General features: G+C 38.7%; 1 protein-coding gene across 2 annotated transcripts in view; it reads right to left on the reverse strand.

The window, feature by feature from the left end:
* PLCG2 (phospholipase C gamma 2) overlaps positions 1-17,951 on the reverse strand; it is a 62,005-nt gene that overhangs the window by 32,614 nt on the left and 11,440 nt on the right. For both annotated transcript variants that reach the window (XM_082063059.1, XM_082063058.1), the window contains 6 exons: positions 10,347-10,487; positions 7,631-7,724; positions 6,095-6,142; positions 2,784-2,868; positions 1,947-2,030; positions 543-586 (listed from right to left, as the gene is read on the reverse strand). In XM_082063059.1, coding sequence (XP_081919185.1) covers positions 543-586; positions 1,947-2,030; positions 2,784-2,868; positions 6,095-6,142; positions 7,631-7,724; positions 10,347-10,487 — 496 coding nt within the window. The remainder of the gene's footprint in view (positions 1-542; positions 587-1,946; positions 2,031-2,783; positions 2,869-6,094; positions 6,143-7,630; positions 7,725-10,346; positions 10,488-17,951) is intronic.

The raw sequence follows: 17,951 nt of genomic DNA on the forward strand, positions 1-17,951 counted from the left end.
AAATTACCACAGAGCCACACTTCCACAAATAACTCCTCCCATGTATTATTCAGACGATCTACTGTGATAACCAAAACCTCCTAAAAAAGGATGTGAGATGCAGCTGCCCCAAGAAAAAGCAGCACAACTGCTTTCTCTTTTGTAGGACAAAAATGCTGCATCATCCGGTACCAACAAGGTATTTATAACCTTACCATCCTTGCTATATCTGTGCTTGTAAGCAGTCCCACAAAGTTTAGTTCATATTGTCCTTCAATAATTGTGCTCAGCTCTTACTAAATCAGAGGATGGGCAAATCTGCTTGTTCAAGTCCACACCATTTTTGTAGTCAGAAGGTGAAAAACATTTATCAAATTATATCCAGCATTTTTTTCCATTATAAGTTCACCTTTCTGAATGCAGAAAGATGTATCATTTCTTTTCACTTACTAAAGCATCAGAACAAAAAAAAAAAAAAACAGTGAAGCAATTAAAAAAAATAATCCTGCAGCACTACAACCATATGGAAATGTGGAAAAAATAATACAAATGAAGAATCTCACCCAAGAATGAACACAGAGGAATCCTTTTTGAATTCATCAAGAATCTTAAACAAAACACAGGAAAGGGAGACAAGATAAATAACAAAAGAACAAGCAATTTTCTATCTAATGCCATCTAATAATGTCCATTGGCCTGGGAAGGCGAAATACATGTATTTCTGCTCTAGAGAAGCTGCATGCAAGTTGGCAAGACACACTTTGAATTAAATACATAAGAAAAAACATGCTGCCAAGGCTGGCACGTGCACTTCAGGCCTTTCAGCATGAACGCATGCAATTTTCAAGCAAAAAAACTTGCTGTTTATAAGGCACCTTATACACATAGTCAAGTTTCTAGGGCACTTCTATTGTTTGATCTCCCAGAAAAATTGCAATTATGTATCATCCATCACATTTATTCATGTGAATATAAAACCCAAATTGCTTCCAGCTTGGAGCAACATAGTTACAGATTGCAGGAAACTTATTAACTGACCCAAAGCAGTTGTTGAGCAAACTGAGGAGTTTCTCTGAAATAATCTGGAGAGGCAACAACAAGTTTAAGGAAATCAGAAAGGCTCTGTATCCTGTTTTATTCTTCAGCTTTCTGCTCAAGCTAATTAACTAGACTTTCATGGCCAAAATTAAAACCCTTTCAGTAAATGGAGATTCTTTATTACTTCACAGTAATCTCAGTATCACTTTTAAACAGCACAATAAAGCTCTACTGCCAAAAGAAACAGCAGTGACTTTCACTATTGAAGCTTCTATTTTAGCAAATGCAAGTTGAACCAACTATAAGCACATGTCGTTATGCAAGTAATTTCAAATTATGTGTTTCCACAAAGTTTTAAAGGTTCCTGACTTTCAGAGTCACTAAATGTATGCAGTTTCCACCAACTTCATGAATCTCTGCAATGAATACATGGAAACAGTAGTCGGGCAGTTTCCCATCTTGTAATGGACTCACCACCACTAATCTCTAACCATAAATGATGAGAACAATAGCTGTTATATGATGCCCAGGATACATCCTCACGATTTACAGAATGTTCTTAGTGATAAATATTAATGCAAGTATGGAAAACCTCGCTCTTATCAGTAAACAGATCAGCCAAGCCTAATGAAAAGACACGCTACATCCTGAACAAACTCAGAAGAAAAGTTCCTCCTAGAAACCCCATTGCATTAGTGCATATCTCTGTTGCCACAGAAGCAGCAATATCAATGTCTTGTTCATCTTCTTAAGCCAATTGCTGATGGTGACTGTCATCTATAAAGTACAGTACTATACTCTTTTGCTGTTACAAGAATGGGGAAATAAAGAAAAATTAGTAATAACGAGAAATAAAAAACAATCAGCATTCATCCTTTATTCTGATCAAGCAACTAAACAGTATGAAGACTACTTAGGAAAAAGCTTACCGATTTCTGCTGTTCAAACATGATTTTCTTGTAGAACAAATGAAATTGTTCAAAACTAAGATCTTCCTTGTGAGCACCTATTTCCTACAATAGAAAGTAGCACAGAGTGAGTTTAGAATTCCCTGAACTGCATTTGCACGGCAAACAAGTTGCTCTTACTCCAGCTGCCACCTTCTGACACATTCTGTTCTAATCCAACTTCACTTGTTTTAACCAATTGCGATTTTTAACTTTTTAAATTATTCGTAATGCAAACAAGTAAACAGATTGTTGGTTGCTTAGTGCTTCTAACCCACACCTTTGGTCTGGCATTTTGTACCGTGACTTCATTTCCACTATGTTACTGAAAGTACCTCACTTAGTCATTGTTAGCTGGAGCAACACAAGCAAGAATGTAGGCTTTAGGGGTGGAGAGCTGGAAAGCAGGAAGAGGTGGGATATTTAAAATTCCTGTAGGAATCAAAACAACCTTCAGAAGTTATTAACACAAGCTGGAGTGAAGAGGTTATTACTTGATCATATTACAAAAAAAAAAAAAAAAATCTTATATATAATTTTTATCTTAAACATAAAACTGTTTCCCATCCTCTTGCACAGTATCAGCACTGGAGCTCAAAACCCGGTGTCAGCTTTGGTCAACCATTCAATGAAAAGATGGAACATTTATATCTATATTTTCTTATAGCCTTAGATATAGGCAAAGCCAAGCTGAGAAATGAACCAATATAATTTATTTAACTGTACATGGCAAGAAGCAAACACACAGGCAGTGTCCTGAAAAGAAATAACAACACATATCAAATAATAGCAAATAGATATAATTTATCAGGTAATTACCGCAAATTTATCCTTCAAGAACTTCATGCTGCTCACTTTGAAGTTTACTTGGGGAAGGACAGTTTTCAGCTCTCTAAGACTGATACTGTAGGGAAAAAAAAAAAAAAAGAAGAATAAAAAGAAAGATTGCAAAAATCCCACAGTTCTGCTGGATCTAGTCAGCCACTAATATATTTTCTATCAACACAAACACATGACTATTGAAACATTTTGGGTAGGGCTCATCTCACAAAGCTGTAGGCTTCTATAAACATAACATCCACATGTGAGCAAACTAGACATGTTGAAAACAAGGATGTGCAGTTTTCATTACCATTATAACCTTTTTCTCCAGCTGTTATTCACTTTTATGGTAAAATTGATTTCCAGCAGCAAGACTCTCCCCCTCTCCAACACCTGAACACGACCTCATCCTACTCTCACAACCAAGTCTCCCCAGAGAGGAATTACCTTCCAGGTCATTTGCACAGACCTGCTGACCCTTTCTACAGAGTTTCGGAATGTCACGTGATACACTAGCAACATTTAAAACCCAAAGTTTTCTAAATAACAGCAAGATCTTTCAAATGAGACACACTTATTTCAGATTTTAAGCAACGTAGTGCTTACATACATCAAGCATTTAAACAATATTTACAAAGCTAAATTCATTATTATTATGAACAGAGAGAACTTTCTTTGGATAGCAAAGAATGGAAATCAGGTTGCATGTTCTAAGACAGAGTCTGAAACTCTGGGTAGGCACCGACGTGAGGTCTGAATGAGAAAGACACAGCATTACAGTGGGACATGTGAAAGGCACAGGGAAAAGTTGCAAAGTGGAAGATGAAGGGAATTCACAGCAGCAAAAGGAAGCAGGGAAGAGTCAAAAGAACACAGGCACAGCATCCATGGGTCCTACAGGCAATGCCCACAAAACATTAATGCAATACCACCAGTACCAAGAAAACAAGGCTATGGTACGCTGTCTTGACCTACAGTGCAATTCAGAAGCCATTAATTCTCTGCAAACACATGAACAGAACAGAGTCACTTGAAAGCAACAAAAACAACCAGCACATAGACGAAAGCAACACTTCTGTCCTACAGCATCCATACAAGTAGCTACCCTGTGAGATATTCTCCTCTCCATTGTGTAGAGCGGGAAGGAGGCAAAGTGAGAAGGAACTTAGCCAAAATCCATGCCCAAGCCAGATTAGAACTCAGGAAATTCCCGGCTTTCCGCCTTGTCGCCAGACCTCTGGAAAAAAACTACTTCTTTTAGGAGCAAGAACGAGCACTCCGTTTGTACTCTAAAGACCAAGCACAAGCCATTTCCTCTGGCCAGACAAGTACAAGCCAAAACAAAGAGCGGGGACTTCATTACCACTGGAAAAAACTCAACCTGTGAAACCTGGAAGCCTAACCTTTACAATTAACCTCCCAAGAAACTGCAACACTACACACAATGAAGCTCAGTCTAAACTGCTTTCCTGACTTTTTCTAAAAGCATGAACCATCTATCAAGAGAACGAAAAACTGCCCTCTCTGCACTGCAAGTCCCCTTGATCCTAATCAGACTGTGACGAAACAACCCTAAACCAACACATGAAACCTCTTCAGCAGACACACACTGTCAGCCACAGCTTCTCCATCCTAACATTTGCTTGTGTTTCATGACCCTCGCCAACATACCCCCATCGCAGGGCAAGTTTTTCAAAATATATCAGCAGGTGTAAGCCAATATCCAGTAAAAATGGTTTACTTTCCCCTTCACCACTCCGGCCAGCTTAGGAAAGGCTGGTTTGCAATGGTGTCTCAGCTCATGCTGAGGGCAGCTGCACAATGGCACAGGCTGGCTGCACAACGGTGTTGTTTCCTGCAAGAACGCAGTCTCATTCACACAATGAAACACCACACTTTATTTTGCTTTTAGGAAAAGGCCTAAATGAGAGGAAACGCATGCACTTTTCTACACTGAATTACACCTTAGAATAAAATGCATGTTCCAGACAAAGGGTAAAATGATGGTAAAGTAACAGACATTGGGAGGAGGGGTTAACATTCTTCTCATGATCACATGATTTCTGGCAGCTCTAAGGAGAGGTATGCAACTGAATTAATCTTCAAAAAAACTCTCCTTTGTTGTGCAAAAGTTATAAACCCACAACACACATGGACCTGAAATGACCTGCTGAAACTCAAACACACGAAGCTACACAGCACACTGGGAGCTACAAGCCATGGGACATCTTTCACGTGACAAGCACCATGTCAGAGGTAACTCTATGGCTTGGGTCTATTTGAACATGTGGCAAGAGACAAGCCTGTGTAGCCAGGCCAATTGCTAAAACAAAATAAAGACTGCCTTATTCCACACCACTATGCCTTCCTTCTGTATCTATCCTCAAGAATATCTTCTGTTTCCCACTGTTAAAGTAACACTTTCCCACGGTACTACCCTGTCATATGAGTACTCTTCCTCTTTCTCTCCTCTAATATCCTCAGGTATCTCTGCTGTCTCCTCTTAATACTCTGTTCTCCTCACAGCTCTGACCCCTGCAGGCAAGAATTCATGTTATTGCTGGGACAAGCCCATCTCTGGATATATTTGACACTGCTGCCATGATTAGTTTCAAACTACATACCACACATATTATAATACTACTACTAGTAATAATAATAATAATAATTACAATACTAATAATACCACACATACTATAATACTAATACTACCTATGTGTAAGCCCCATTGCAACTGAAACAAGGGAAGGCTAACAATCACTCTGCCCTGGATCTTTAGCAGCCCACATTGAGCTCTGTTTATGCAGCTTCTTTGTTACTACTGCCCGAACAAGCTGGTGCTGGTCTGTCTAGTTTATGTGTAATCATTTCAATGCAAACATGCTTCAGCAATGAAGGAAGAACTGGTGGCATAACCGCACGGGAAAGCCCACAGCGGGTTATACAGTCCAAGCTGCTGGGCTACAATTTGGCTGTGAAAGGGACTTCTATAAGGTCTCTTGCCTTAATAAGGCAAGCAACCTACCACACCTGCACAGCTGAGCTGAATCTCTGCAGTAAGACTGGGAGAACACAACTCCCTGTCCCCATTCCAGCAGAGTAATCCTAAGCTAAAAGCAAAACCATTTATTTTTCATCATTTGAGTGAGTACTATGACCACATTGTGTTGAGCAAAAGGCAGAGCTCAAGTTGTTGAAGCAAGAGCAAATGCCAGTTTCAGTGACCTCATATTTATCTGTTTTCATTCCATGTTAGAATCTGCAACAAAAGTTCGCTAAAACCAAACTGAATAAAGAGAGCTTCTTACCTATTTCTTCTAGTTTGATCAACAGAGTAGATCTGCTTTCTCAGCCAGCTTGTGGGAAAAAAAGGGGAAAAAAAAAAGGTTTAATCTAAGAATTCTAAAGAAAACACAGCCAATGAAATATCAAAATCCACAGATTAATTTCAATGGAAATATTTAAGTCATAAGATACATATCTTTTAATAAAGTGAAAGCATTTCCAGTGCAGCCAGTTTTATAACCATATTTGTAAATACATACTTTTCTGCTGCTTAATATTGCATTTTAAAGCCACATAAACAACACAGGAAGGGGAAGGGTGGGCAGGACAGAAAAGAATGAACAACCAGAAGTTGTAAAAATTTAAGTGGATAAAGTGAGCCAAAACTTCAGCTAATCTAAACTGGAGTAAATGTTTCATGCCAGATGACGCTGCTGGCTCAAAGATCTGTTAGATGCACAAAAATTAAAAATTAGGGGGAAATCAGAATAGTTTGGGTTGGAAGGGACCTTCAAAGGTCATGTTTAGAGGATTTTAAAGAAAAGCCTCAGTAAATTGCACATCAGTTATAGGTGCAGAGCAAAATACTGTTAGCAGCATTAATAGTAAATACACACACAAAGTGTTGATCTAAAGGATGAACACAGCACGCCATTATTAAGCTTATCCTCAGGCTCTACGGGAATCACTGCTGTGTAAACGTAGCCTGGAACCCAGCAGCACTTTGAATAGCAGCTCACTGCAATACCATACAAGAGATAAGAATAGATAAGAACCCTTTCTGCCCAACTGGAACAGCAAGTAAGTAAAGACAACATCAATGTCAAAGCCACAGTTTGCTCAGGTAGCAAGCGAGGACAAGGTATATCCTCACACCAGGTAACAGCAGTGGACAACAAAGAAAACTGCCAGCAGTGATGAAAAGCTATCAGGTACAGGGACAGTGTTAAAAACTTGTCAACAAAACTGGTATTCTGAGCATGAGTAGCTTCATGTGGAGAAAACAGAAGCATTAAGGGCACAGTTTCAACACCATATGGCTGGCTGTGAAAAAGTAACCCTTCAAAATGTTCATTTTCAGCCTGGCTCTCGGAGTCAGCTGAGCACACTGCCATACAATGCAACGGCTCCAATAAAAAGGAGAAACTGCAAAAGTGCATGTTGAATTATTGGAACACAGGACACATGGACATATTGGAGAGCAAGCCTACTGTGATTGCATAAGACATTTGAATTTTCCAAGAATCAGTGCACTCTTACATCAGATGTACTTGTGATCTCTTTAAGAGATTTTTGTTTTGTTTTGGAATTCAGAACAAGGTAAACTGCAAGTCCACATTAGTGGCTGCGGCAGAGTGTGATTCCAGAGTGTGTGTATAGCAAAGCAGACATGGAGAATTTCCATACGTGCTTTCTGTATCATACACTAACTGGACAGTAGTTGTTCTTAAGGTAACTGGCTGGCACCACTTGTTGCACCTTAAAAATTTCTTTCAGATTTTCCACTTCCAATTCCAAAGAAAAGCCAAATTTCACGAAGTGAAATTATGTCCACATACCTCTCTGTGATCGCTGGTGTTGGAGCACTCATGACCTCTTGATACAAGATATTCAAGCCACACAACCATTTATCAGCATCATCTTTAGAGTCAGCTGAAAAAATAATATGGTATGAGAAACATCAAAAGAAAATCAACACAAAACCAAGACATAACTTACGATGTTTAGATAAACCCTAGTATACAAAACTGCTGATTGATCTTTCTCTTTTATAAATCTCACCACATAACTTCATGTTGCTAATAATAAAACTAATAAAAAACAGTACAAATTTGGAGGTGGGAGAGTTAATTTTGGAAGCTGTCAGCAAATACCTCCTCTTTGAAGTCTGTTTATCAGGAAAGACAAGTTTCAGTACCTCAGCAGAAAGACTATGAAACTACTGCTGAGCTCTTGTAGTAACACAATCAAAATCTGTTTTCTTATTTTCTATCTCCAAAATGGCAAAAGCTCAGGGACCTACATCTAGAGCAACTTGAGGTGCGCAGACAAAAGAACTCAGTGCGTTATAGCATAAAACTAGTTCATTATATTCCAAGCAACCTACAAGAAAATTGAAATTACGGGCTTTTGTTGTACATAACCACCTCCTGTCTGTCCTAACCATACTTCTAAACACGGATTGTTCCAGAACAGACTGAGGCAAGAGGAACAGGAAGGGGGCAATGCACAAAACTGGTGTAGCTCACATAGAACACATTTTAATACAAGCTAAAAAAGGTCTAAAATCCCTTAAGTGGCTTAATACTAGAAGCCAGGTACATCTTCCTCTCAACCTTATAAATTGTTTTATCACTGTCTTGTTTTGTTTTAAATGTAGTTTGCCCTTCTGTTTCCCAAACCAGAAGAGTCCTCCACATCATTTAACATGATTGCATTTGGTAATGCTTTGACCCAACAGAAGCAACATGATGAACTGCGTGCTGGGTATAGCCTTCCCTCGGGAATGCCAGTTAAGCTGAAACCCATTTTTGGGGCCTTGGCTGAGATGCTATCATCACACCCTTCAGCGTGGCAAAGTCCATCTGCTTTAGCGTGTTAGTTCTGAAATTTCATAAAGGCATTCTTCAATCAAACCAGTTCTGAAAAATTATTTTCACACACCAGCTGAAATTGTGTTTCTCACAAGATGAAGATTACATTTTATTTAAACATACTGCCAAACAATGCTTTATCCCCCAAGGATGAAGCTAGAGCCCAGCCTCAGCTCCCCATGGAAATGTTTTTCAGTTGGTTACAATTTTGGAAAGAACACCCACTACCACTGCCAAACCAATTCTTCTCCCAAGACAATTCTGCCCTTTATGACACCTACCATTCCCTTTAAGTAACAACTATTTTATATTGTTTTAAGAAACCACAACAAAGCACAACAAGGAAAAGGATTTCCCCCTTAATTGAAAGTTATATCACGTTGTTCTGCAGTTCAACATTATGGCAACATATCTCACGATACCAAGTGTTTTCAAAGTATTGGCAGAAGGCTGGTTTTGAGAACTGCCATGGAGGAGGGACGGGGGGGTTGTTAGAGGAAATCAATCAGAAGTGCCTGGCACGGAGGCACGTAAGCACAGCCGCTTGCTCAAAATTTTCACAGACTTCAGTAAACAATGGTAAAACTTATTTAAAGTTAAAAGCCTATAACAATGGAGTAGTCACAAGCAGTCTTTAATTTCCAGTGCATCAGACTGCAAAAAAAAAATCTGTCTTCTAGTACTGCAATCTATTAGCAATTAATTCCATTTTTTAAAAAAGCTACTGTTGGCATTAAAATGCTTACAAAGCTCTCCTATTTTCTCCTATTAAGATTTTGCAATTAATTTAATTATTTAAATGGACAAGTGTGCTCCTGTATACAACACAGAGAACTATCCCTCCAAATAAATCATCTGTATGATTCTAAAGGATCCACCACAAACTTTTTAGAAGAAAAATCTCTTTGTAAACTCCACTAGTGAGAAACTGTATTCAGCCTGCACTGTAAGAATTTATATCCCTTTTCATTTCAAAAGCCTTGGGCTTGCGAACCTGGATAATCTCACCTGAAATAAGAAGTGTCCCATCCCTTTCCACAGATACAGGATACAACTTCCCTCCATTTCACATGGATCGCTTCGATATCAATTTATCACCTTCCAATTTTATTTACGGTCCCCTGGTACTTCTTTACAAGTTTGGTATTATCAGGTGACATGCACACAAATAACCCAAACTAGAAGTTCATTTTTCCAAACTAGTCTGCAATTGCCCATAGGTGATATGAAGTTTCTGTGATGCAGCTTAGTCTAACTCTTCATGGCTATTGTTTCCTGAATCATTTTGTCCAGACTGGAAATGCCAGGGCAATATTCTGAGCACAGTGAGACAATAGCAAATCCTTTGCTGACTTTAAAGAGGACAACGTCACCTCTGCTCTTCAGTGTTGAAAACGTTACTATAGGTATTTAACCAGCAGAAGTCTACCTTGCTAGAAATGACTGAGCAAAGCAGAAACTACACTCACACAATACACTATTTGAAAGCAAAATATTACAAACACAGCAGTTCACAGGCATGAAGGGCCGAGTAAAAGGTCTGTCTCCAGATTTTAAACATCTGGTGCACTCCTGAACTGCAGAAGTCAAAACCACAGTAGTCTTCGCATTACTGTTCCATCGATGTATTTGATGTGTTGAATCGGGAGGTTTAAAGAAGAAACAAATAAGAAAAAAGTACCTGCTAAGCTTAAGGTGTTGAGGACAAACTGGGTACCATAAAAAATAGTAAAGCAGTGTTCTTCTCTTTGCTTTGCTTTGCAACGCTCAAAGTCCTTTGAATTCTTTCCTGGGCGAATTTCTTTTATTTCCATCAGATCCACTGAAATGAAACAGCATTCAGTCAGTACAACTGCACTAAAGTTCCAGCAGAGTCTGAAAAAATAAATGAACAAGTAGAAGCATGTATACATATATAAAATATCCAGATATAGATTCTTTTTATGGGCAAGGAATACAAATTGCAATGGCTTGCCATCCACGAATCCACAACTAAATATATTACAGACTAACAGACAACAGTAGAGAAGGACCAAAAGAAGAAGAAAAATAACTTGTCATATTTTTATAATTTCAATATCACTGATTAACCATGGACAAAGTGTATACACGTAGCCCCTTTGGGTTGCAGAAGACATGATTCCACAAATGGCAAGAATTTTGCAATTGCCATGACAACTGTTCAGAGACAAAGAAGAAAAGATACAACTTCTAACTTACACACCTAAAACTTATACATTAGATCTTAGTCAGCTAACCTTGTCAGCTAGTATAGTCACTGGCACTTGTAAGAAAAATATTTAAAAGTAGGAATATAGAGAGAAAATCCAGCCTAATAATTAAAATGTTTGTGAGGTTTTTTCTGGTCAACTCCAAAGAGATGTTTGGTTTTTGACATTATTTATCAGTTTCAACTTGCTGCTTTCTACAGAACACAGGTACCTTTACGAGTAGAGCAGAATGGGAATGCTGTACGAGCACACATTTTCTCAAGTCAGCTCCCTTTTTATCAAACCCTTGCTACACGGCAAGCACAACAGCAGTGGGACAGAACTGAAATAGAAATACATGCACTCTCAAGATAAGATACTTATTAGAAAACTGAGGAAGTGGTTTTGGTCTGCCCATGGACCAGACAAATAAACAGCTCTTCCCACTTCTGGACAGTCTTGACTTGCAAGCTACAAGATGAAGAGTGAAGAAAAACATTTCATGGTTGCTCTCGAAATGTGTTTATCAGACCTAGAAAGATCCAAGGAAAATAGCTGAGGGTTTCTGTGCATGCATTTAAGAACGCTGCAGTGCAAAACCCTGTTTTAAATGAGCGTCTCACCAATAACAGAAGACAGTTAATAACACAATAAAAAAGCAACTCTGCTGCCAACGGAGAGGGAGCTGAACACCAGTTAAAGCTTCGGCCTGTGTAACGCTGGGATTCTATGATGCCAACATGGAAAGCACGGAGAGACAAGCAACAAAGTTCATCAATAAAAGCCTGCTAATAAAACATTAATTCATCTTGGAATTTCTTTTTCTCTGCAAAGTATCCCAGGCCAAACTTTCCCCCAGATGCTCCTTTCTACCAGTCATTGAACAACTTACCTTGGGAAAATGGGACCTCAAAGGTTAACCTGAACTAATCACAGGACACAAGCATCTTAAACTAATTTGTCCAAGTGTAATTATCTCAAAGATAGAGCTTTTAATTTGTCAACATCTGTGTCTCAGCCACTCTCTCAAAGCATGAAAACATCTCCTAAGATCTGCATATCTGACCAGCCAAAGCCCCTAAATCTAGATGTAAACTCTAAAATAAATTCATGACATGACCATAAATGTCCAGCAACCAAAAGCTCCTACTGATGGCTCTGACCCCCTGACCATCCACAGTCTCACATAGATCCCTAGTGGTGTATCCAAATATCCATCCCCAAATGCCACCATCTGAAAAAAATGATCTAAGCCCATGAGTTCATGTTAATATCACCAGAGAAGAATGAGGATGCAGAGACAGAAAGTACCCAAATGGAGAGGGAAGGAGGTTGCGTGGGACTGCACACCACGTTGGCTCATTCTCATCATGGGCAAGAACAACCCCAGTTATCTCTTCTGCTTTCCCTTCACCCAACAAATCCCTGCTGAAAACCAGAGTTTTAACTCCAAAGCAAAGCACACCTTTCATTTTGGACTCCTACAAATCCACACATGAACACCACACCATGAAGACCCCCTCAAAGTACAAACTATAAGCAGCAATAAAACAAGTTTCACAACCTGCATTGCTGTTGTCATTTCAAGTGGCTCTTACCTCATACTGAACTCCGAAACAAACACACAAACTTACTCAATGTCTCCCCTCGGTTACAATTACTCACTACAGTTCTTTTCCTTGCATTACAGCAGCCTTTCAACCTTACTGTCCCATTCTCCCGCATGAACATATGTGTATATACATCCAAACACAAGGATTTTTGTATGCACAGGTTTCACACTGGTAACCATATTACTGTTTCTCCAATTGCTCTTTGAAAGAGATTTCTATATCCTAATTGCTAAAATTCAGTAAACAGGGGAATGGTTCAGCCAAAGAACAAAATCTGGGGAGAAAGGGAGGAAGACAGAGAAAACAGTTATATAAAACCCCCTCAAATTCAGAATTTCACATTCCTTTACTTTTCAGGCAACATATAGGTCCTAGAAAATTCTGGCAAGATATCACTATGTTTACTTAAATAATATATGAAACAGGTGTACAAAACACAAGAAAGACATAATACATGTTATAGTTTCAGAAAATGAAGAGAAACTACCTGAATATATTTTAATGATATTTTGTAGTGTCATTTAGGATGCATTATTCTATATTATTGAAAGAAAAGCCAAGGCAGAAAATCAGAGGGAGAAACAAGAGACATGCACAGTGAGCATAAGCTTGGGTCTGGTAGTCTGGAGCCACCAGCACCCTCCAAACGATGCTCACTAAGCCCAGAATGGCTGATCCCAACTAAGCCGAGAAAGGAACAGGCCAGGAAAAGCTGCAGCATGTTTCAGACTCAGATTAGTAAATGAGTTGTACCAACTTAGCTGTTACGCAGTCACTGTGGACTTTTTATAGCACGATCTGTCACTGAACAATCAAAACATAACTTTGTGCCAGGGCTCAAACTACAAGCACAGCACCTCAGCTACTCTACTGCCTTGAAGTACTGGAGCCTTCCTCCTTCTCAGCCCCACATGCAAATTGCAGAGCTGTATCTTGACCCACTTTTACACTTATTCCTCGGGTACGATACACCTGAAAAAAAGCACAGATCTGGACATATTCAGATTGCAGTGTCAGATCAAATCCAACATGTTTGCAGGTGTGATTTCAATAAAATAGTGCAAGAAGATTAATGCATTTCCCAAGGAAATATAAATCAAAGTATGCCCTGTAGTTAACTCACACCCAGCAAGATGAGGAGGACACTCCCAACGCATTTGGTCGGCAGCCAAACAGTTTAGAAGTCTAGTGCCATTCTAAACACCCTACAATAGTAGTTTACATTTCATCCATTCTTTAATGTGGTTATTTCCATGGGTTAAAAGGATGTTCTTGGCAGCCTCATCAGTCACATATTGATTCTGACAACTCCCTCAAGTGGCTCTTTAACAAGGCTGGACTCCAAGGCACCTTCAATTACCATCCTGTTCCAGGCTCTGAGCTGGACGTGCAGTATTCGTGGCAGTTCAGAGCCTGAAACTGCTCAACTTCAGCTCCTGATGGTTTGTGTTATTCGCAAATCAGTTAATTCAATGGATCATTACACTACTACAAAGCTACTTTCCAAAGACTGCACAGATTAATTGCTTGGTGCCTTGCAGAGTGCTTGCTAGAGCTCTTTAGTGTCATAAAACTAACAAGAAAATTTTGATCCTCGACATCTCCACTGATTTCTGTTCAAATAACCTGGCAGTACAGATCCCATTTAGTAACGCACTTATATGTATGAATTGCTGCTACATTTCCTTCAGTTACACTTAGAGACAGGTGCTAAAACAGAACTTGGATTCTACCAGAGAAGGTGCTGTGCAAGCTGAGCGGAAGACAAGACATAAGGTAAGCACAGGTAGGGAATGGTGTGAAGAGAACTGCAAAAAACCTTACATTGTTGTACACAACAACACTCTCCTCATACCAGAAGAGAACCAGCACTGCTATTCAAAGGGAGAAGTTCTGCCTCAGAGCTCAGAGTTATATACTTAAGGGAGGAGAAGAAAAAGCCTACAGATTGATTCAAAGGATGCTGACAGAGTTGGAAATCAGCCCATGAGCATTAGTTACTTCAGCAGGTATTTTCAATAAGTCTCAAGAAGACTAAAAGGAAACTGCTAGCAGTGTTTCAGAGAGGAAAATAAGGCTCTCTGATCATATAAGTGCTGTGGACTGAGAAACTGGGTGGGCATTCTCTATATGAATATTTTTGCTTTTTCGTGTGTGTGTATATATATATATATATCAACATTCTGCACTTAAGAACCAGTTTTCAGAATACACTTTCTTTTTATTTTTCCCAATAATTTGCATTACAAAATATTCCGAATAAGGTTTTGTTTCAGAAAGGTAGAAACTGTCCCCTGCAACAGAGGTTATGTGCAAATGAGCACCCAGTGACTGCAGAAAGCCGTCAGTATCCTTTTGCAAAGGTACTTCACAGTGGTTAGTGAGGACAATGGCTTTGTCCTCACTTCTGCAGAATTAAAAATTAACAAGGCATGTGTTAATAGCCTGTTTTATTCAGAGCAGGAGTGAAACATGGATCTTGTGCAACTCTAAAGGGAACAAGGTGAGGTTTCTCTCAGCGAAGGACACAGTCACGCGAAAGCAGAAATCTGCAGCATCACGGTACAGATGTGGCACTGCAAGTAATCCAGCTCATACAAACGGTGAAATTTAGCGACACATTCAAGTGGCCCAAGGAAGATGTTACAGGTAAGCCACAAAAATATCTGAAAACACAGCTACAAGGATGGAACATGAGAAACAGTCTGGTGCATATTGAGAAATCACACGTGACTGTCTTTCCAAGGGCTCCTCTGGGGATTTAGTGGTGTGACTGACACAAGCTTTAGACAAGTCCACCTTTCAAACCCACAGGTTTTTAAGTAATCAGGTCACACAAAGCTGTTCTGTACAGTAACAACAAATTACCATTAAATTAATAACTTCTCAACCGGACTGCTCAGCAGAGCAGCAATATATTACAGCCCTTACCAGTTTGAGCTCTGAATTCAAGGGGCCATGTATCTCAAATAGCTATTGGTTTCATATTAAAATTAAAAGGCACCTTCACAAAATGAGATAGGAATAGGGTTAAATTTACGTATATGCCCTTAAAAGTTTACCTTGTACTCCATGCAATGAAACAAAACAAAAATGCTGTCTTGTAAAACTTGGACGCTGGGAAAAGTGCACTGGAGAACTTATATTTCGCACTGACTTTGATCAATCTCATTAGGGGTGCTCAGGTACATGAAGTTCACCCCATCCCCGTTTCACTGGTTGGCCATGACAGGAAGTCTGGTCGCTGTAAGTTAGCACTAAACATTGCAGAACTGAGCTGCTAAAGGGAAGAAATGATTTTAAAACAGTTAAAGGCTACACGCGTTCATTTTTTCATTTGACCACAGAAACCAAGCTCTAAATACTCAGCTGAAGACTTACACAAAGATCCCCTGGGTAATAACTGAAACACAGCAATTTCAAAACAGAAAAAAAAGGTGAATTTTAATGTTCCTTTGAAAAGATACTCCACAAAGAGCAAGAAGTGGATTCACTTTTGCAATGACATACCGGTTGTTTTTTAACAGCACTCAGAATACGAAATGAAAGAAAATGACAGAATATGGAGTTGAGCTTTTCAAGGTGAGTTATTTATTACTTTATGTCTGAAACAGTAAGGAAATTCAGACAGAAAGAAATTCTGATAGCAGAAACTAGCAAGGTCAAGTCCAACACTCCAGCCAAAAGAAATACTCATTTCACACTCAGCAGAGTATGTAGATACTCATCACTCCTCCCAGAAAGGCACGGATGCTGTAAAAGTTTACACCGACTTCTCCAAAGGGAAAGAAAGAAGTTTTCCACCACAGGGGCCATTCACATTGGCATTAACAACTATACTGATTAAATAACCTAGCTGTTTTACCTATGGGGATGAGGGGGAAAGAACCATCATATACGTTTAAGAATGTAAATCACTTGCGCACCTGACAGCCAAATGGATGCACGGAACCAAAATTAACTCTCTTTGTCAGGTCATTTTAGCAAAGATTTTAAAAGCAAAATAAGCAAAATCTAATCTCAGGGAAAACATGCTGCAAGATAAAAGTCACAAAATACAACAATAAAGATTAAAAAAGCCCACCACATTTTAGCTAGAACAGCACCATCTGTGCCAACATACGCAAGATTGCCATTGCATTAAATTACGCATCCCTGCATTTCACCTCACACTGTAAATTTTATGTGGCCTGATGTGGTTCTGTTACCCACGTGACTATATTGTAGATACGCTGCTTCTCCAATGAGCTTTGATCGTTAAATATCCAGGTGCGACATTTTGCAGTAACTAGTGATTTCTGCTTGGCAACATAACACAATCTGAAATCACAAACAATGCAACCTTGCAGACCAATTAAAAACAGAGCAGCTCCCACAGGTTCTAATTCTACATAAAACATGAATTTATTAAGTTAGTTCTTTGTTTCCATTCACTCCCTTTCTTAATATACCTGTGAAACATGAAAATCCAACTTTTTATGTTTTTTTAAAAAATCGTATTCTAGAGGAAAAATTGTGTAAAATCTCCTCTTTTGAGCAGGAAGAAAATCTCAAGTGATCTCACTCTTCAATAATGTTTTACATAGGTTAGAAGAAAGATCAACAACACTAAATGAATATGAGATAGCAAATGTATCTAAAAAGCCATGGTCATTTTATTCTACAAACTCTGGAAAGATATTACAGAAAAAAACAAGGGAAGAGAGACAATGTGAAATTATGAGTCCATGTTAAACATAAAATAAAATATTATGCATTGGCAATCATACCTTTCTATTAAAAATGAAAATAGGTATAAGACAGTCCTACTGCATTAATAAAGGTCTGGACTGAATCGAAAAGAAATGGTTACTATGTGTTATACTGCGGCACATCATTAGCATCAAAAGACTCAAATAAAGTAGCTTTTATTCCTCTGCTTCGTAATTTTGCAATTACATTGACAAGAGGTCTGCATCTCTGCCATTCCCAAACACAGCTATTTCATCCTCTGAGAAACAAAGTTTTCAGAATAAATTAATACTAATACATCTATTTCCTTTTCTCTTTCAAACTTTACCTACGCCCTAACCTCTTGGGCTACATAAAGAGCATTTTAAAAGCTGATACACTACATTATCTTTTTCTAAACATGGCCCTCCAATACTTTAAACGTACTTCTTGTTGTGTGCTTCCACAACTAAATGGCTACTAGATTTATTTTTTTTTTTTAGTATTTTGCAATAAATCAGGAACATTAAAAAAAAAAAAAAAGGTGACCTTTCTTTTAAGAACTGCAGATCTTGGTAACCTTTCTTGGTGACCTTTCTTTTTCAAAAATTAAGGGATTAAAAAATGATTTAGCTCATTTTATAAAAAAAAGATCACCTCTTTACATTGAAAAAAAAAAAAAAGATGCTGGGTAATCAAAAAAAGAGAAATCATCTTATGTCCTCAAGAGAATCTTCCTTGAAATGTGAAAAG

The sequence above is a fragment of the Streptopelia decaocto genome, assembly GCF_964273445.1.
Source record: "Streptopelia decaocto genome assembly, chromosome: 11".
NCBI lineage: Eukaryota > Metazoa > Chordata > Aves > Columbiformes > Columbidae > Streptopelia > Streptopelia decaocto.